At 35.6% G+C, this 22029-nt stretch overlaps 1 protein-coding gene across 1 annotated transcript in view; it reads right to left on the minus strand.

Annotated features, from left to right (window-relative positions):
- LOC148941888 (uncharacterized) overlaps positions 1-21755 on the minus strand; it is a 46060-nt gene extending 24305 nt beyond the window's left edge. The window contains exons 1-2 of the mRNA XM_089103168.1: positions 21721-21755; positions 1726-2745 (exon numbers count right to left, since the gene is read on the minus strand). Of these exons, the coding sequence (XP_088959294.1) occupies positions 1726-2745; positions 21721-21755 (1055 nt within the window). The remainder of the gene's footprint in view (positions 1-1725; positions 2746-21720) is intronic.
- Between the last annotated feature and the right edge of the window lie 274 nt (positions 21756-22029).

Here is a 22029-nt window from a genome sequence, read left to right on the forward strand (position 1 = left end):
TTTATTTATCGATGCTGATTTGTGGTAGTTTCACGCTTGGTAGATTATTTGATTTTATTTTTGCTCATTTTTTGTTTAATGGAGTTCTTTTCTTTTCTTTGAAAAACTTATTTTGTGGAAAAAGTTTTTTTTTAATTAATGTTATGTAAGGGTGGGACAGTTTAGGGGTGGGGAAAGTGGTATAGTGAGACAGTTTGTATTAGCTTCCAAATAATTCACACCTGGGTAATTCTTGTGTGATAAGGGTTTGGTGGTATATAGAGAAGTGGTGTGTTCCTAGGAATGAAGTGGGGGGTGACTCGGGGGGACATCAAGAATGAAGGGATCTTTTTGAAAAAATGGATTTGATTTGTTGACATAGGTTTTACGTGGGAGGAGGTTTGGTCTAAAGAGTGGACTTTATTTGCAAGGGATGACACATGGGTTAGTGATTGACGTCGAAAGTCCTTGAAAGGAGGAACTATAGTTTGGCATGGACTGTTCGGCGTTGGTAGAGAAAAAAGTGATGTCTTTTTTTCGGTATTTTTGGGGAGAAATCGGGGCTAAAAAACGGGGACTCTAAGGTGGGGAAGATTACAATTTGGGTTTTGACAGAAACCTGAATTTAAAAAATGTATACATATATGAACAAACTTCCAAGAAATCTTTTACATCGGTTTAATGTTCACCTTTAAATCACTTTTATAATAAATTGGGTCAATGGCTGCCTTTCCGCAAATTTGTAATTGGTATCGTTCAGGTGAGGGTTGAAAGTTACAATACTAAGAATTAAAAATGGATCGATGAGATTAGTCATGTCTAAAGTGACCCATATATTTGGTTTTGTCCTAGACCCCAACACATACCGACGAGGCCTGAGGGTACGTTTAAAAAGAGTATTTTTCCTCAAAGTTGTTTAATGATAAACCTCAAAAAGAAAATGACCCATGCAGTCCTTGAGACAAAAATGTCAAATCATACAAACGGTATTATTCTTTACAGATACCTTTTCAGTGGGAAAGTTTGTCATTTTATTATCCATTATAGTTCAATTTGTTTCAGATTAAATTTATTTCATTTAATTTTACATTGCCTATATTTATGCTCGAACTTCTTAAATTGGAAAATGAGATTATTGCAATAAAAACAAGCATAGAGTAATGGTTTTTTTTTACAAAAGCAATGTGTTGCATGTCATTGAAAATTATGGGATATGTAATAGTAGGCTAAGCTTTTTCTGCAAATAAATTCGTTGGAAGAGCGGTTTGAAATTTCGTTAATTACTTTATCTGAGCTTTGCTCTGCCCCAAGTAAGAAAATAACAATTATACACACATAACGGGTACAGAAATAAGAAATTGAGCTTGGAAACACTAATAGAAAGAAAAATACGTTATAAAATTATTGCCATAGGGAAACATCTTTTTATCATCATGATTGAGAGCAAATCGTCTTTCTTCCTTGTAGAACCTCAAAGGTTAGGTTAGTTATTATCTTTATACATTATCTTGGTTTCTATTTTTCCTTACCCTTACCTTAAAATCTTCATTCTGGATAGATAATGGATAGATCTGAATCGATCCTTTCTATTTGCTTTATTCTGAATCTATTCATATCTATTCTCAATTGATCAGATTTGCTAGATCAGTTGCTAATAGGATAAATAATCTTTAAATTAAAAAGTAGTTCTTAGTTGTTTTTTTTTTTTTTGAGATTTTAGGTTTGTTTTAATGGAGACTTCCTTACCTCTGAATATCTTTTCTCAGGGCGTTCCTTATCATATCCGTCCATGATTCAATTTTGATGACGGCTATTTCATCTCTCTTTATTCCCTCTTTGTCTAATTTTTGAAGTAATTCATCCACTTTAATTCCCATGGCCCTGTAATCTTTTACACTAACAAACTCCGGTTTTTCTCCAATAATTCGAGTTCCTGGACTAAATCCTGGAATGAAATCATATTTACTTGACCATACGGCATGAAGTTGATTTATAAGGGCGTGTATGCTGCCTGTATATCTCAGGCTGTCAGTAAGATGTACTCGATGATATACATAGGGCTGAACAGGTATTTTATTGTATGTATGCATTTGTATTTTTGTAGATATGTCTCTATACGAGGTGTACCAGCAGAAATTGGACAAACCCATTGCCTTATTGATTTCCAACAAGTTATTTGACCCCCAAAAATTCCAAAAACTCTCGGCATCATCACAAAATATTTTAAATTTTGTTCTGGTGTCATATTTATTAACTTCAAAAATTTCTTTTGTATCAATATCCTCATGAGACATCTTTCCACTTTCCTGATCCCGTATAACATATCTTCCAAAAATGAATATTAATAATTCTGGGATATCTCCCATAATTTCCATCTTTTGTTGTTTGATTTGTTTGTTGACGTATTGCTTAAAACTGTTTTTAATAAATTGTATTGTCTTCTTGTTCTTATGATAAACGATGATTAATTCTTTTTCCTTTGAATTTAGTTCTGTGCGTAACTGCCAAAGTTTGAAGAACATGCGGACCATTTTTAATATCAAACAGTAGGTTTTACCAGTCCCTGGCATACCCGTGATTTGCAAAAAGGGATGATCACACTCCACAATCAATTTCTGCTTGGGGGTTAAGAATATTCCATCTATATCTGTCTTGCTACTTTTGTACTCTGCATTTAAACATCTCTCGAGCTCTCCCCAAATATTCCATTGGCATGATTGATATCCCATTGACGTGCTTGATGAACTAAGATATGAACCGTAACACCTGAAAATAAATACTGAAATTATGAAGACAAATTAAAAAGAGCCACTTTGATTTTAGGATATAGAATTATGAAGCTTCTGGGTGAAGTATCCAGTCCTATTCCAAGCATGAAATCATGACAAAAGGTATTTTATGCCTTACCTGTCGGCCGATTTTTTCTGCTAGGAAGTGTTGAAATCTATATTTTAGATTTCATCCCGACTTTGCTTATTGGTCAAAAGCAAAATAAAAGGCAAGCCGAAGCCAACCAATGAAATTCATTCTTATTTAAAAGACATTATTTCAAATAATGTCAGTAAATCTGGCTCACCTTCCATGAAATAAACCCCTCTCCTCTTTTTCCTCTTTGAAATTTCATCCAACACAAAATGCACCCTTCCCACGCCCCCGTCAAATTCTCTCCAAACAATTCCATCCTCGCTGAAAAACCCCTAGTGGGAAACAGCCCCCGATTAACTCCCCCACAACCTTTCCACATACAAAATATACATGCACATGCATAATATCTGGTAAAGAGAATTTAAGACAATGAATATAGGAATTCTCACAAATCCCCACAGTGATAAATTTCAACTGGAAACTTCACACTGTAAAGAAAAAACTGTTTGAGGTTTAACAAAAATAGTTTGTAATGTTTACCAACAGCAAAACTGGAATTTCAACAGCTTAAATTGAATATTAGAGACCATTTTGAAATTCCATTATCATTATTGAATATCCAATCTGTTGAGAAACAAAAATTTGGGATTCCCGTACCCGAATTTAATTTTCAAACACAACAAGTTGGATTTTAAGATCCTTAAATACATTCTTAGACCACACTGGCTATACATGACAAATGAAACTAAGAGAGGAAAGAAGATAACAAAACGAAAAATAAAATAAAAAAAGGTGAAAAAACGAGGATTTCACCCGGTATAACTTGAAAAAACTTATTTGCATATCTAATTAAAACCAAAATTGTAGACCAGCTAAAACTATCGCAAGGCAAAGGATTCTTGCTCAATCATCTTGGTAAATTCTTTTTCATTGATTCCTGCCTGGTTTTTATTTAGTGTCTGTTCTGTCTTTGTCGGGTAAACTTCGAAAGGTTAGATTTTTCGTTTTTTTTCTTTTTTGTTTGGCACTGAGGACGACTTGGCGGAGGTCCTTGTCAAAATATTTGCTTATTTCTCTTTTCTTCATGGTTTTCCACTGGCTGACGAAATACTCGTTTTTTCACCTTTTTTGATATTATTTTTCGTTTTGTTATCTTCTTTCCTCTCTGAGTTTCATTTAAGATCATTATTGGATTTCCTGTTCTTTAATTGGATTTCCATTACTGTCGTTGTTCAATTTATTAGGCCTACAATTTTGTTGAAGAAAAAACTAGCCTAGTTGGATGTTCTAACAGCTGCCAGGAATGGTCCTCAATAACCAGTTCCAGATACACGCCCGAACAGGTCCTTCTCCTCCTCAGAGCCACACTTTTCCACTCATCATGAAGTTTAGGAAATTGTCGGTTTCCAGCGAGACCCAAGTGATCATACAACAGAAATAATCCCGGAGAGATGATATTAACATTTAAAAAGTCCGGTCTTTTGTTTATTTAGAAAAGGCCAAAAAAAGTTGTTTCTCCTTTATTAATACAATGTAACTATTCCATAAGCCATAAGGTTATTGACAAAATCATATAACATTCTTCCATTGCTCTAAAATATTAATTATAAGCTCAAAATGTTTGTACATAAATTTATGCATGTTCTGTACATAAATTCACTTTAAACGGCACTTTAGTCAAATTCAATATGATATTCAAGGAATTTCAATCTACTGTTGAAGTCCGAACTATTTTCGTTAATATAACCAATTTGCATCGAAAATTACATTTTTTCTACTGAAAAGTGCAAAAATCCTAACAATCTAAATAGTTTGTTAGTTTGCACAGGAAGTCACGATGTCAACAGAAAAATTGGATTTTTTTTACTTATTTGAATTCGAGCAAAACATTTTGTTGAAAATCATTTTTTGTTTTTACAGTGCATCCCCGGAAATTTACCTCTCCAAAAAATATTCTCCTTCTGGAAATACCCTCCAAGTGCAAAATACCCCCTTCCCCAAAAAATGTTTGTATATTCCCCAATAACAAATACTATATGTAAACAATGGGTAAATTTCATAACTTACACGCTTCTCCCCAGGGACTGTGGAAGGTCATTTCACCCCTAAAGACATAGTTATAGCCCATGTCATGGCCATGTTAAGGATCATCCTTACGAAAAAGAATAACTCTATCTCGTCCATAATAAACCTAATAATTAACGTATTAAACAGAATATAAATTACTGATAATACAGCAGTTAATAAGAAAATTAACAAATTGAGCGAATTGAAACAGTAAATTGAACAATTGATTTTTACAATGACTACTTGCAGGGATCCTTTCAAGCAAATCATGGCAAGGAACTGTAAGTAAGGAGCAACTTGGCCCAATAGCAACCGACACTAAAATAAAATTTTAATAGACAAAATACAGTAAAAAAATGGCGCTTTATGCTGATTCTAAATATATATAATTTATTAAGTTTAATTTCACCCATCAAAAGTCACAATTTATTTTTTTGTTTTCTTTTTTTCCATACCAGGGCACTTCGTATCGAAGGAGTTGTCGTACAAACTTGGAAAAGGGCTCATTCGATTGGAAATTGGAACGGCTAGTGCCCTTTTTAATAGTTGAAAATTATTGGAAGGCAACTAACACCCCTTTCACGCCCGCCATTTCCCCAAAGACATCCAATAAAAATTTTGAAATTGCCATTTTGTTCAGCGTAGTTGATTTCCAGATAAAAATTATGTTTTTGAGGAGGACACTCCCCCACAGCACTCAGCGCAAGGGTTTTAAGTTATGCCCTGGGTGCATATAAGAACGATGTTGGCACAATGTATTATTTATAATTTTAATCCTTTAGAGTAGGGCAAGGGTTATAAGTTATACCCTGGGGACATATAAGGTTTTTACTGAATTCTTTGTGGTAGAAACTGGAAAAATGGCTCATTCGATTTGAAATTCAAAGGGCTAGTGCCCTTTCTAATAGTCGAAAGTGATTTGAGGGCAACTAACCCCCCTCTCACGCCCATCTTTTACCCAAACACATCCAATCAAAATTTTTAGATAGCCATTTTCTTCAACGTAGTTGAAATTTTGGGAAAATAGATCTCAAAGGACGACAACCCGTCCCCTCACAGCCCTTAGGGCAAGGGTTGTAAGTTATACCCTAGGGGCATATAAGGTTTTTATAGAAAGCGAAGTTGTAGAAACTTCAAAAAGGGCTAATTCAATTGGAAATTGAAAGATCTAGTGCCCTTTTTAATTGTCGAAAGTGATTGAAGGTCAACTAACCCCCCTATCACGCCCACTATTTTCCCAAACACATCCAATCAAAATTTTGAGATATCCATTTTGTTCAACGTAGTTGAAAGTTCTGGAAATTAAAGTTCTGGGTCTTTTAGGATGATAACCCCCCTCAGAAGTAAAAGGGTTGTAAATTATGCCCTGGGGGCATATGAGGTTTATATAGAAACTTGTTATAGAAATTTCAAAAAGGGCTCATTTGATTAGAAATTGAAATTGCTCTTTTTAATAGTCGAAAGTGGGTGGAGAAAAATTAACCCCCTTCTCACGCCCACCATTTCCCCAAAAACATTCAATCAAAATATAGACATAACCATTTTGTTCAACGTTGTTGAAAGTTCTATAATTATGTATTTAAGGATGACAAACCCCTCAGAGCCCCCAGGGCAAAGGTTGTAAGTTATGCCCTGGGAGCATATAAGGTTTTTATAGATAGAATTGTCGTAAAGGCTTCAAAAGGGGCTCATTCCTTGGAAATTGATTGGGCTAGTGCCCTTTTTAATGGTCAAAAGTGATTGAAGGGTAACTAGCCCCCCCCCTCTCACGCCCACTATTCCCCCAAACACGTACAATCAAAATTTTCAGGTCGTTATTTTGTTCAACGTAGTAGAAAGTTCTGGAAATTAGGTCTTAGAAATTAGGTCTTTGAGGATGACAATCCCCCAGCCCTCAGGGCAAGTGTTGTAAGTTATGCCCTGGGGGCATTGCAGGTTTTTATTGAGAGCGTTGTCGTAAAAACTTCACAAGGGCTCATTTGATTGGAAATTTAAAGGGCTAGTACCTTTTTCAATAGTTGAAACTGATTGGAGGGCGACTAACGCCCCTCTCACGCCCACCATTTCACCAAACACATCCAATCAAAATTTTGATATAGCCATTTGTTTAACGTAGTTGAAAGTTCTGGAAATTAGGTCTTAGAAGATGACAAACACCCTAACAGCCCTTAGGGTAAGGGTTGTAATTTATGCCCTGGGGGCATATAAGGTGTTTATGGAAAGCGTTCTCGTAGAAACTTCAAAAAGGGCTCATTCAATTGGAAATTGGAGTGGCGTGTGCCCTTTTTAATAGTCGAAAATGATTGGAAGGCTTGACATTTTTATGGTAAAGTTCGATGTGGGTATAATGTATTATTTTTTGTTGTTGTTGTTGTTTAGACCAGGGCACTTCGTATCGAAAGAGTTGTCTTAAGAACTTAGAAAAGGGCTCATTCAATTTAAAATAGAAAGGGTTGATGCTCTTTTTATAGTCGAAAGTTATTGGAGGGCAACTAATCCCCCTCCCACGCCCACCCTCTAATTTGCCAATTATGTTTAAAAACTAAATGTTGCCTTAAGACTAAATCAAAATGCACTGTGTTAATGCTAATTCCAAATAAGACATCTCAGCAGTAAAGAACGACTGAGGGTATTATGTTCAATCTTTCGGGGCTACTTCTGCTCTTAAAATTTAACCAAATCAAAATAGCGTAAGTGTATCCACGCTATCAAATAAGTAATAATACTTATTTTAGTATTATTACTTAGGGCATATGTATCTAAGCTATCAGAGAAAGCAAACAGATTTTTTTGCGATTGGTATCAAGTTTTCCATTTCAGGTAAGCTAGAGGAGGTATGAAACTAAATTAAACACTAATATTTGCGTCCAGATTTTTAAAATGATGTATGTTGTTGAAAATTTCTGAACATTTTCCTCCAGCATACAAATACCAGGCCAAATTATAAAGTCTTAAAAAAAAACAAAAAGATATAAAGTGTTATTTTCTTTTTCCCGGAAAAGACTATGTCAATATAAAAGAACAGAAATTAATTAAAGAACTTTTTTCAAGAAATAAGTTTTTCAAAGAAGAGTAAAGAAGAGTAAAGAGTAAACAAAAAATGAGCAAAAAATGTTCTATTATTATTAATTAAAAATCCAGCTTTCTCGAAAAATAAGTTTTTGAAAGAAAAGTAAAGGCCATTTTAAACTTAAGCTCAGCAGATACAAATACCTTTTAAAATTTAACCTCCAAACGATCAGAAATTACTATTAAAGAATAAAGGAAACCCAAAACGAACAGAAATTAAATAAACAATCATAGCAAAAACATACAACAAGTAATAATATAAATGAATAAATTGACCTTAAAGCGAGTAACGCTTAGATTGAATATGAAAATCAAGCTTAAACCGAAAAAAAAAATTTCCTATTGAAGTATAAATGAAACTTAAAACGAACAAAAATTAAATAAACAATCAATGCCAACAAAAATACAATAGATATTAATGTAAATTAATAAATAAATCTTAAAACGAGTTAAACTTAAATTGAATATGCAAATTAAGCTTGAAACGAGCAAAAATCACTACAAACAAGATTTTGGGTATGACCTCCTTCTCTCACTATAAAAGTCTAATAGCTACTGCGTCATTGGCACTTTACTGAAAACCAATTTTATGACAAATAGTTTCTTTTGTACTTAATATTGAAAAATAAACATTAAAACTATAGTAACATTTTGAACTGATGAGCTTTCAGCAATTAATATCATTATGCATCAAATATTCAGTTTAATTTATTAGCTCTTTTGAAGGTTGTTAAAGACGAATATAGTTTCACTACAAAAAAGTGTTTGAATACTGCCTCCTTTCCTAACTGTAAATAAAAACCAAAAGCCTACTGCGTCATTGGCGCTTAACTGAAAATGAATTATATTACAAATATTTTCTTTTCCAGTTCTTACAGCATTGAAAATAAAAATACAATTACAGTGAAATAAATTCTTGAACTGTTGGATCTTCCAACAATTAATATCATTATACATCAAATATTCAATTTGATGTTGTTTATACTTTCCAAGACTGCTCAAGACGCATATAGTTTTCAGTAAAGCGCCAATGAGCAAAATAAATAATAATAATAATAAATAAATAAATCAGAGGCAACGCTATAGCGTTGCCTATAGTAAAGGCCATACGGCTCCAATGTTTTATTATTAAATTTATTCATTTATCTTTTCCCAGAAGCACTTCATATAGAAGGGTCGTCGTAGAAACTTCAAAGGGGGCCCATTTGATTGGAAATCGAGAGTTCTAGTGCCCTTTTTAAAAGTCGAAAGTTATTGGAGGGCAACTAGCCTCCCCCCCCCCCACCCCACGCCCATCATTCTCCCAAACACATCCAATCAAAATTTTGAGATAACCATTTTGTTCAGCGTTGTTGATTTCCAGGAAGAGTTTTTCAGGAGGACACTCCCCCACAACCCTAAGGGCAAGGGTTTTAAGTTATGCCCGGGGGGCATATAAGAACGATGTGGGCACAATGTATTGTTTATCATGTTTTTCCTTTAGAGCAGGGCCCTTCGTATCGAAGAAGTTGTCGTAGAAACTTCGAAATGGGCTAATTCAATTGAAAATTGGAGTGGCTTGTGCCCTTTTTAATAGTCGAAAGTGATTGGAAGGCAACTAACACCCCTTCCAGGCCCGCCATTTCCAGAAACACATCCAATCAAAATTTTGAGATGGCCATTTTGTTCAGCGTAGTTGATTTCCAGATAGAAATTATGTTTTTGAGGAGGAGTCTCCCCCACAGCCTTCAGGACAAGGCCTAATTTCCCTCATTTACCCCAAACGCATCCAATCAAAATTTTGAGATAGCCATTATATTCAACATAGTTTAAAGTTCTGGAAATTAGGTCTTTGAGGATGAAAACATCCCCACAGCCCTCAGGGCAAGGGTTGTAAGTTATGCCCTGGGGGCATATAAGGTTTTTATAGAAAGCGTTGTCGTAGAAACTTCAGAAAGGGCTCATTTGATTGGAAATTTAAATGGCTAGTTCACTTTTTAATAGTTGAAAGTGATTGGAAGGCAACTAACACCCCTTCCACGCCCATCATTTCCCCGAACACATAAAATCAAAATTTTGATATAGCCATTTTCTTCGACGTAGCTAAAAGTTCTGAAAATTATATGTTTCAGCAAGACACTCCCCCCACAGTCTTCAGGGCAAGGGTTATAAGGTATGCCCTGGAGGTATATTTGGCGCTTATGGAAGGAATGCTCGTATAAACTTCAGAGAGGGCTCATTTGATTGGAAATTGAAAGATCTAGTTTACTTTTTAAGCGTCAAAAGATATCGAAGATAACTCGCTTCCCCCCAAACCATTTTTCCCAAATGTATCCGATAGAAATTTTGAGATAGCTATTTTGTTAAAAATAGTTCCAAGGTCATATAACAAAAATTCCCGTGTCGACAAGACCCCCAGGCCCCAGGGGTAGGCGTTGTAAGTTATGCCCTGGGGGCATATATGGGTCTTATGGAAGGGATGCTCGTATTAACTTCAAAGAGGGCTCATTTGATTGGAAATTGAAAGTTGTAGTTCTCTTTTTAAGAGTCAAAAGAGATTGGTGGGCACCTAGACGCCCCCCCCTCCATGCCCTTTTTCCTCAAACCCATCCGATAAGAACTTTGAGATAGCTTTTTTTTTAAATAGTTCAAAGAGCATATAATGAAAACTCCGGGGTCGACACAGCCCCCAGGGCCCGAGGGCAGGGGTTGTAAATTATGCCCTGGGGGAATATATTCTTCTTATTGAAGGGATGCTCGTAAAAACTTCAGAGAGGGCTCATTTGATTGGAAATTGAAAATTCTAGTTCAGTTTTTTAGAGTCAAAAGAGATAGGAGGGAAACTAGCCCCCCCCCCTCCACATCCCTTTTTCCCAAAATGCATCCAATATAATTTTGAGATAGCCATTAAGTGAAAAATTGCTCAAAAGTCAGATAACAAAGACTCAGGTGTCGTCACAACCCCCCAGGGCCCGGGGACAGGCGTTGAAAAGTTGTGCCCTTGGGCATATTTGGTTCTTATGAAAGGGATGCTCGTATAAACTTCAGAGAGGGCTCATTTGATTGGAAATTGAAAGTTAGAGTTCACTCTGTAATAGTCAAAAGAGATCCGAGGACAGCTAGCCCCCTCCCCACACGCCTTCTTTTACCAAACCCATCTGATGAAAATTTTGCGATAGACATTTTGTTAAAAATAGTTCAAAGGTTGGATAAGAAAAACTCCGGTGACAATGCAACCCCCCCCCCCCAGGGTCCAGGGGAAGGCGTTCTAAGTTATGCCCTAAGGGCATGTATGGTTTTTTATGAAAGGGGTGCACGTATAAATTTCATAGAGGGCTCATTTGATTGGAAATTGAAAGTTCTAGTCCACTTTTTAAGAGTCAAGAGAGTTAAAAGGAACTAGCCCCCCTCGTCCTTTTTTCCCCAAACCCATCCGCTACAAATTTTGAGATAGCCAGTTTTTTTGGAAACTGTTCAAAAATTAAATAACAAAAACTCCCCCTGGGCCCGGGGGATAGGCGTTGCAAGTGTGGTTCTGCGGGGCATATATGGTTCTTATGAAAGGGATGCTCGTATGATTTTCAGAGAGGGCTCATTTGATTGGAAATTGAAAGTTATAGTTCAATTTTTCAGATTCAAAAGATATCCGAGGGCAACTAGCCCCCCCCCCCCCACACACAAAAACACCCTTTTTTCCCAAGCCCACCCAATAAAATTCTTATAATAGCCATTTCATTAAAAATAGTACAAAGGTCAAATAAGAAAAATTCCTGTGTCGACGCAACCCCCCAGGGCCCGAAGCAGGCGTTATGAGTAATGCTCTAGGGGCATATATAGTTCTTATTGAAGGGATGCTCGTATAAACTTCGGAGAAGGCTCATTTGATTGGAAATTGAAAGTTCTTGGTCACTTTTTAAGACTCAAAAGAGATCAGAGGGCAACTAGCCCCCCTCCCACCCCTACACGCCCTAAATGCATCAGATAAAAATTTTGAGATAGTCATTTTGTTAAAAATAGTTTAAAGTTCAGATAACAAAAAACTCCGGTGTCGAGATAGCCCCCCAGGACCTCGGGGTAAGCGTTGTAAGTTATCCCCTGGGGGCATATATGGTTGTTATGGAAGGGATGCTCGTATAAACTTCATAGAGGGCCCATTTGATTGGAAATTGAAAGTTGTAGTTCACTTTTTAAGAGTAAAAAGCGATTGGAGGGCAGCTAGCCTCCCCCACACTCCATTTATTTTTTCCCCCAGAAACACTTCATATCGAAGAAACTTCAAAGGGGGAACTTCACATCGTATAAACTTCAAAGGGGGCTCATTTGATTGAAAATCGAGAGTTCTAGTGCACTATTTAAGGGTAAAAAGCGAGGGCAACTAACCCCCCAAAGCCCTTTTTACCCAAATACATCTGATAAAACATTTTAGGTAGTCATTTTGGTAAAAATAATTCAAAGATCATATGACAAAAACTCCTTTACGTATGGCCATTTCGTTAAAAAAAAGTTCAAAGGTCAGATGAAAACAACTCCCGTGTAGACACCTCCCCCCAAGGGCCAGGGCAGGCGTTATAAGTATCGCTCTGCGGGCATATATAATTCTTATGGAAGGTATGCTCGTATAAACTTCGGAGAGGGCTCATATGATTGGAAATTGAAAGTTCTCGTTCACTTTTTGAGAGCCAAAAGAGATAGGAGGGCACCTAGCCCCCCTCTCCACGCACTATTTTCCTCAAACCCATCCGATAAGAACTTTGAGAGAGCCATTTTTTCAAAATAGTTCAAAAGTCAGATAAAAAAAAAGTCTGGTGTCTACACAACCCACCAGGGTCCGGGGGCAGGCATTGTAAGCTATGTCCTGGGGCCGTATGTGGTTCTTATAAAAGGGATGCTCGTATAAACTTCAGAGAGGGTTCATTTGGATGGAAACTAAAATTGGAGTTCATTTTTTCAGAGTCAAAAAAGATCGGAGGGCAACTAGCCCCTCCGCTCTCCACGCCTTTGGGTTTATCTAATGGATAAACCCATCCGATAAAAATTTCAGGTGATCATTTTGTGAAAAATAGTTCAACCATCATATATTAAAACTATGGGGTCGACCCAACCCTCCAGGGCTCATGGACAGATGTTGTAAGTTATACTCTGGGGATATAAATGGTTCCTATAGAAGGGATGCTCGTATAAACGTCAGAGAGGGCTCATTTGATTCAAAATAGAAAGTTCTAGTTCACTTTTAAAGAGTCAAAAGAGAGACAGAAGGTCAATTAGCCCCTTCCCTCCCCCCACGCCCTTTTTCCCTAAGCCCATCCGATAAAAATTTGAGATAGCCATTTTGTTAAAAATAGTTCAAATATCAGATGATAAAAACTCCGAGAATAACACAAACCCATTTTTCCACTTTGATATTGTTACTTTGATAACAGTTTTGATACTTTAATGAAGATTTGATTTTTTTCAAAAATTTTGATTTTGAAATAAGAATTTTTTAAAAACTAGAATTTTTTTGCATTCAAAAACGAACAAAAATTAATTAAAAAAAAAACTTTCTGAAAAATAAGTGTTTCAAGGAGAAGTAAAGGCCATTTTAAACTTAAGATCAGCAGACAAAAATACCGTTTAAATTCAAACTCAAAACGACCAGAAATTACTAATAAAGAATAAATGAAACCCAAAACGAACAGAAATTAAATAAACAATCACAGAAAAAAACATACAAAAAGTAATAATATAAATGAATAGATAGATCTTAAAGCGAGTAATGCTTAGATTGAACATGAAAATCAAGCTTAAAACGAAAAAAAATATTTTTCTATTGAAGTATAAATGAAACTTAATACGAACAAAAATTAAATAAACAATCAATGCAAACAAACATACAATAGATATTAATGTAAATTAATAAATAAATGTTAAAACGAGTGAAACTTATATTGAATATGCAAATCAAGATTGAAACGAACTAAAATCACTATGAACAAGAATTTGGGTATGACCTCCTTCTCTCACTGTAAAATTATAAAACCTACTGCGTCATTGACGCTTTACAGAAAGCTATATGCGTTTTGAACAGTCTTGGAAAGTATAAACAACATAAAATTGAATTTTTGATGTATAATGATAATAATTGTTGAAAGATCCATCAGTTCAAGAATTTATTTCACTGTGATTTTATTTTTTTTTCAATGCTGTAAGAACTGGAAAAGAAAATATTTGTAATATAATTCGTTTTCAGTTAAGCTCCAATGACGCAGTAGGCTTTTGGTTTTTATTTACAGTTAGGAAAGGAGGCACTATCCAAACACTTGTTTGTATTGAAACTATATTCGCTTTTAGCAACTTTAAAAAGAGCTAATAAATTAAAGTGAATATTTGATGTATAATGATATTAATTGCTGAAAGCTCATCAGTTCAAAATGTTACTATAATTTTAATGTTTATTTTCATGTTTTAATGTTTAGTTTCACTCGTTTTAAGATTTATTTATTAATTTACATTAATATCTATTGTATGTTTGTTTTCATTGATTGTTTATTTAATTTCTGTTTGTTTTAAGTTTCATTTATACTTCAAGAGGGATTGTTTTTTTTTTTTAAACTTGATTGTCATATTCAATCTAAGCATTACTCGCTTTAAGATCTATTTATTCATTTATGTTATTACTTGTTGTATGTTTTTTGCTATGATTGTTTATTTAATTTCTGTTCGTTTTAGGGTTCATTTAATCTTTAATATTAATATCTGGTCGTTTTTAATTTTAACTTTAAATGGTATTTGTATCTGCTGAGTCTAAGATTAAAATTGCCTTTATTTTTCTTTGAAAAACTTATTTTTTTGAAAGTTTTTTTTTAATTAATTACAATAAATAACCGAGACAAACTCAAAACGAGCAGTCATTAACATAAGTTGGGCTCAAAACCCCTATGCCTTCCCAAGGGCAGAACATAATTTGCACTTTACTGAATAAAATACAAATGAATGTGCATTGGCAGTTTAATATACATATACTGATATTTAGTAATCAAAATGCTAATATTATTTGATTTATTAAAGTTATAAAAGTAAAAACATTTGAATTTTTTTCAGTAAAGTGTAGATTATATTCTGGCCTTGAGAAGGCATGGGGTTTTGCGCCCTACTCATGTTAATTTCTGCTCGTTTTGAGTTTGACTCAGTTATTTATTGTATTTTCTGTTCGTTTTGGGTTTAATTTATTTATCGATGCTGATTTGTGGTAGTTTCACGCTTGGTAGATTATTTGATTTTATTTTTGCTAATTTTTTGCTTAATGGAGTTATTTACTATTCTTTGAAAAACTTATTTTCTGGAAAAAGTTTTTTAATTAATTATTAGTAAAGACGGTGGGAGCAGTGAAGATGTTAAAAGTAGAATAGCCAAGGCTCAGGGTGTTTTTTCACAGTTAAAAAAGTTTGGATGAATAGGAAGATAAGTCTGCAAACCAAGATTAGAACATTAGAAGCTACAGTGATTACAGTTGTCAAATATGGCTCTGAAGCATTGACGCTCCGAAAAGCGGATTAAGACTTGCTATATGTTTTCCAGAGAAATTGCCTATGGATTGTTCCGGGTACCCTGCAATCCACATTTTTCGTACTACAGTAGGCTGTACGAAAAATGTGGCTCAATCCCGCTTTCTATGGCCATAATTAAAGAACGATTGAGACGGCTAGGGCACATTATGCAGAGGAAGGATGACAGATTGCCGAAGATTGTCCTTTTCGGGCCAACCATCTAGGGCTAAACGGAAAGCAGGTTGTCCTCGTCTGGGGTGGGAGGACGTCATAAAGAAAGATTTAAAGGAAATGGGAACTTCCTGGGATGGTGCAAAAAGGGAGGCTTTGAATAGAGTGGGATGGAGGAGGAGCGCACGTAGCTTTATTGGCCTCAGGTGGCTTGGTGCTGCAGTGAATTTTTAGTAGTAGCATTAGTAGTACCTTTTGGGTAGACATGGTCCCTCAGATTTCCTGGGGAAAGTGCTTCAAGTTACTCAATTTGCTCATTGTTCACATGAAGTATTAGTGATTGAACAATATATGGAGTTATTTTTGGAGACAGAGGAGGGAATTGGTGTTTAGGGAAATAAGATTTTCCAGAAGGGAAATTTTATGTGGATAAGTAAGTTTCTAAGGGTAATATTCGAGAAGAAACTTTTTGAAGATATTTTCTTAAACCACATTGGCCTGATATAACATAAAGAAAAGAAAAACAAGCAATAATGGGGTTTTTAAAGGCGAAATGAAAATACTGACAAAAGACAACAAAGCGAATATTCCGAGGAGACAAACGCCCCTCTTCTTCAGCACGAAACGAAAAAATATAATCAATGAAAGTTCCGAAGAAAAAACCAACAAAATAAAACGCGGAAAGTCAATGTGAATGTGAGAAAAAAAAAACAATGAAAAGCCCAAAAAATTTCAAGATGAATAAAATTCCATAAAAGCCAAAAATTATAAGAATTAAAACCAAATACCTAGCAACCAAAACTCGCCAATACCCGTGATTTGCAAAAAAATCCAACAAATTGAACCGCCATCGACGGATACTAGCGAATAACTTAGAAATAAAAGAAAAACATTCATTCACTCAAAACAAAACAAAACATTCATCTGATTCCTGATTTTAATAACTGCATTTCTTGCAGACACTCTTTGAGACTTAAGGGATTCGGTGATTTAAGAACAAATGACTGGTATTTCGTTTTTCTGAAAAGAGAAGCCGAGACTTTACTGGTCCGAGATATAAACCTTGTACCACTTTCCCAATCACTAAATCAGACACGTCAACAACCCCTTAAGTCAAAAAGAGTGTCTGCAAGGAATAAAAATAAACAATTAACATATTGTATTCGACCATATGCAAAGCTAATAATGCCATATTTAAAGCTAATGATGTTATATGTTAAGCTAATAATGTAAAGCTAATCATAGGCAGCGCAATCGCGCTGCCTAAGTAAAGAACGATGTTAGCAGAATGTATTATTATTATTTTTTTTTCCACACCAGGGCACTTCGCATCGAATGAGTTGTCGTAGAAACTTGGAAAAGGACTCATTCGATTGGAAATTGGAACGGCTAGTGCCTTTTTAATAATCGAAAGTGATTGGAAGGCAACTAACGTCCCTTCCGCGCCAACCATTTCCCCAAACACATCCAATCAAAATTTTGAGATAGCCATTTTGTTCAGCGTAGTTGATTTCCAGATAGAAATTATATTTTTGAGGCGGACACTTCCCCGGAGCCCTCAGGGCATGGATTTTAAGTTTTGCCCAGGGGACATATAAGAACGATGTTGGCACAATGTATTATTTATTATTTTTTTTTTTTACTTTAGACCAGGGCACTTGGTATCGAAGAAGTTGTCGTAGAAACTTCGACAAGGGTTCATTCAATTCGAAATTGGAGTGGCTTGTGCCCTTTTTAATAGTCCAGAGTGATCGGAAGGCAACTAACACCTCTTCCACGCCCACCATTTCCCGAAACACGTTATGCCCTGGGGGCATATAAGGTTTATAGAAAGCGTTGTCACAGAAACTTCAAAAAAGGTTCATTCGAATGAAAATTCAAAGAGCTGGTGCCCTTTTTAGTAGTCGTAAGTGATTGGAGGGCATCTAACCCCCCTCTCACGCCAGTTTTTTCCCCAAACACATTCAATCAAAATTTTGAAATAGCCATTTTGTTCAAGGTAGTTGAAAGTTCTGGAAATTAGGTCTTTGAGGATGACAACCCCCCGCCCCCACATTCCTCAGGGCAAGAGTTCTAAGTTATGCCCTGGGGGCAAATAAGGTTTTTTATAGAAAGCATTGTCGTAGAAACTTCAAAAAAGGCTCATTCGATTGAAAATTGAAATGGCTATCGCCCTTTTTAATAGTCGAAAGTGAATAGAAACACATCAAATAAAAATTTTGATATAGCCATTTTGTTCAACGTAGTTGAAAGTTCTGGAAATTATACCTTTGAGCAGGACACTCCTTCCACAGTCTTCATGGCAAGGGTTATAAGTTATGTTCTGGGGGCATATAAAGTTTTTTATTGAAAGCTTTGTCGTAGAAACTTGAAAAAGGGCTCATTCGATTGGAAATTCAAAGGGCTAGTGCCATTTTTAATAGTCGAAAGTGATTGGAGGGCAACTAACCCCCTCTTGCGCCCACCATTTATCCAAACACATCCAATCAAAATTTTGAGATAGCCATTTTGTTCAACGTAGTTGTAACTTCTGGAAATTAGGTCTTTAAGTATGCCAATACCTCCCCCTCAAAACCCTCAAGACAAGGGTTACCAGTTAGGCCCTGGGCGCATATAAGCTTTTTATTGAAAGCTTTGTCGTAGAAACTTGAAAAAGGATGCAATCGATTGGAAATTCAAAGGGCTAGTGCCCTTTTTAATAGTCAAAAGTGAGTGGAGGACGACTAACCCCCCTCTTAAGCCCACCTTATCCCAAAACACATCCAATCAAAATTTTTAGATAGCCATTTTGTTCAACGTTGTTGAAAGTTTTGGAAATTAGGTCTTTAAGGATGACAAACCCCCCACAGCCCTCAGGGCAAGGGTTGTAAGTTATGTCCTAGAGTTATATAAGGTTTATATAGAAAGCGTTGTCGTACAAACTTCAAAAATGCTTATTCGATTGGAAATTGAAATGGCTAATTCCCTTTTTAATAGTCGAAAGTAATTGGAGGGCACTAATCCCACTCTCACGCCCACCATTTCCCCAAACACATACAATCAAAATTTTGAGATAGCCATTTTTTCTACGTAGTTGAAAGTTCTGGAAATTATGTCTTTGCGAATGACAACCCCCCTTCCCCACAACCCTCAGGGCAAGGGTGGTAAGTTATGCCCTGGTGGCATATGAGGGATAGTAAAAGTTGTCGAAGAAACTTGCAAAAAGGGCTCATTCGAATTGAAATTCAAACGGGTAAAGCCCATTTTAATAGTCGAAAGTGATTGAAGAGCAATTAGCCCTCCTCTCACACCCACCATTTTCCCAAACACATCCAATGAAAATTTTGAGATATTCATTTTGTTCAACGTAGTTGAAAGTTCTGGAAATTACGTCTTTGAGGATCACAAACCAACATCCCCCCCCACAACCCGTAGTAGCAGGGTGGTAATTTATACTCTGGGCGCATATAAGGTTTTTATAGGAAGCTTTGTGGTCGAAGCTTCATAAAGGGCTCATTTGATTGGAAATCTAAAGGGCAAGTGCCTTTTTTAATAGTCGAAAGTGATTGAAGAGCAATAAACACCCCTCTCACGCACACCATTTCCCTATACACAGCCTATCAAAATTTTGAGATAGCCGTTTTTTTTAACGCAGATGAAAAGTCTGAAGATTGGGCATTTAAAGATTAATACCGCCACACTGCCCTTGGGGTAAGTGTTGTCATTTATACTCTGGGAAAATATCAGGTGTTCATAGAAAGTGCTGACGTAAAAACTTAAAAAGGGTTGGTTTGAATGGAAATTGAAAGGGCTAGTGCCCTTTTTAATTATTGAAAGTGATTGGAAGGGTTGACATTTTTATAGTATTAATTAAAAAAACTTTTTCCACAAAATAAGTTTTTCAAAGAAAAGTAAAGAACTCCAATAAACAAAAAATAAGCAAAAATCAAATCAAATAATCTACCAAGCGTGAAACTATCACAAATCAGCATCGATAAATAAATGAAACTCAAAACGAACAAAAATTACAATAAATAACCGAGTCAAACTCAAAACGAGCAGAAATTAACATAAGTTATGCTCAAAACCTCTATGCCTTCCCAAAACCAGAACATAACTTGCACTTTACTGAAAAAAATATAAATGTTTTTTTCTTTTATAACTTTAATGAATCAAATAATATTAAGAATTTGATTACTAAATGTCAGTATATGTATATTAAACTGACAATGCACATTCATTTGTATTTTTTTCAGTAAAGTGCAAATTTATCGATTTGATTATTTATCGATGCTGATTTGTTGTAGTTTCACGCTTCGTAGATTATTTGATTTATTTTTGCTCATTTTTTGTTTAATGGAGTTCTTTACTTTTCTTTGAAAAACTTATTTTGTGGAAAAAGTTTTTTTGATTAATTTCTATTCGTTTTATATTGACATAGTCTTTTCAGAGAAAAAGAAAATAATACTTTAAATCTTTTCGTTTTTTTATAAGATTTATAGTTTGGCCTGCTATTTGCATGCTGGAGAAAAATTTTCAGCAAATTTTAACAACATACTCCCTATTAAAAATCTGGACACAAATAGAAGTGTTTAATTTAGATTCATGCCTCGTCTAGTTGACCTGAAATGGAAAACTTGATACCATTAGCAAAAAAAATCTGTATACTTTCTTTGATAGCTTGGATATACACTTACGCTATTTTTATTTGGTTAAATATTAAGAGCAGAAGCAGCCCCAAAAGTTTGAACATAAAACCCTCAGTCGTTCTTGGGATGCTGCTGAGATGCCTTATTGGGAATTAGTATTAACACAGTGCATTTTGATTTAATCTTATGGCAAAATTTAGTTTTTAAACATAAAGTCAAATGGGAGGATGGGCGTGTGAGGATGATTAGTTTCCCTACAATCCCTTTTGACTATTAAAAAGGGCATCAGCCCTTTCTATTTTCAATCGAATGAGCCCTTTTGGAAGTTCCTATGACAACTCCCTCGATACAAAGTGCCCTGGTCCAAACAACAATAACAACAAATAAATAATACATTATACCCACATCGATCTTTGCTATAAAAATGTCAAGTCTTCCAATCACTTTCGACTATTAGAAAGGGCACGAGGACTTTCGATTTCCAATCAAATGAGCCCTTTTGAGTTTCTACGACAACACTTCCTATAAACACCTTATATACCCCCAGTGCATAAATTACAACTGTTACCCTAAGGGCTGTGAGGGCGGTAGTCATCCTCTAAGACCTAATTTCCCGAACTTTCAACTACGTTAAACAAAATGGCTATCTCAAAATTTTAATTGGATGGGTCCAGCATACAAAGAGCAGGCCAAACTATTAATCTTTAAAAAAAACGAAAAGATTTAAAGTATTATTTTCTCGAATCACTTTCAACTATTGAAAAAGGCCCTAGCCCTTTCAATTTCCAATCAAATGAGCCCTTTTGAAGTGTCTACGACAATGCTTTCAATAAAAACCTTATATGCCCCAAGGGGATAACTTACAACCCTCGCCCTGAGGGATGGGGGGTTGTCATCCTCACAGACCTAATTTCCAGAACTTTCTACTACGTTGAACAAAATGGATATCTGAAAATTTTGATTGGATGTGTTTGGGGGAATGGTGGGCGTGAGAGAAGGTTATTTACCGTCCAATCACTTTCAACTATTAAAAAGGGCAATAGCCCTCTCAATATCCAATTGAATGAGCTTCTTTTGAAGTTTTATTAAAAACCTCTATCATTAAAAACATTATATGCCCCCAGGGTCTATATCATTAAAAACTTTATATGCCCCCAGGACATAACTTACAACCTTCGCCCTGGGGATTCTGGGGGGTTTGTCATCCATAAATACATAATTTCCAGAACTTTCAACTGCGTTGAAAAAATGGCTATCTCTAAAATTTGATTGAATGTGTTTGGAGAAATGGAGGACATAAGAGGTAGGGTTAATTACTCTCCACTCACTTTCGATTATTAAAAGGGCAATTTCAATTTCCAATCAAATGAGCCCCTTTTGAAATTTCTACAACAAATTTCTATATAAACCTTATATGCCCCCAGGGCATAACTTACAACCCTTGCAGTGAAAGCTCTGAAGAGGTTATCATCCTAAAAGACTTAATTTCCAGAACTTTCGAATACGTTGAACAAAATTGATATCTCAAAATTTTGATGGGATGTGCTTGGGGAAATGGAGGGCGTGAGAGGGGGGTTAGTTGCCCTTCAATCACTTTCGACTATTAAAAGGGCAATAGCCCTTTCAATTTTCAATTGAGTGAGCCCTTTTGGATGTTTGTACAACATCAATTTTCAATAAAAACCTTACATGCGCCCAGGGCATAACTTAAAACCCTTCCCCTGAGGGTTGGGGGGGGGGTTGTC

This window comes from Artemia sp. Qi Xiang Cuo, chromosome 17, assembly GCF_049724085.1.
Source record: "Artemia sp. Qi Xiang Cuo chromosome 17, ASM4972408v1, whole genome shotgun sequence".
NCBI lineage: Eukaryota > Metazoa > Arthropoda > Branchiopoda > Anostraca > Artemiidae > Artemia > Artemia sp. Qi Xiang Cuo.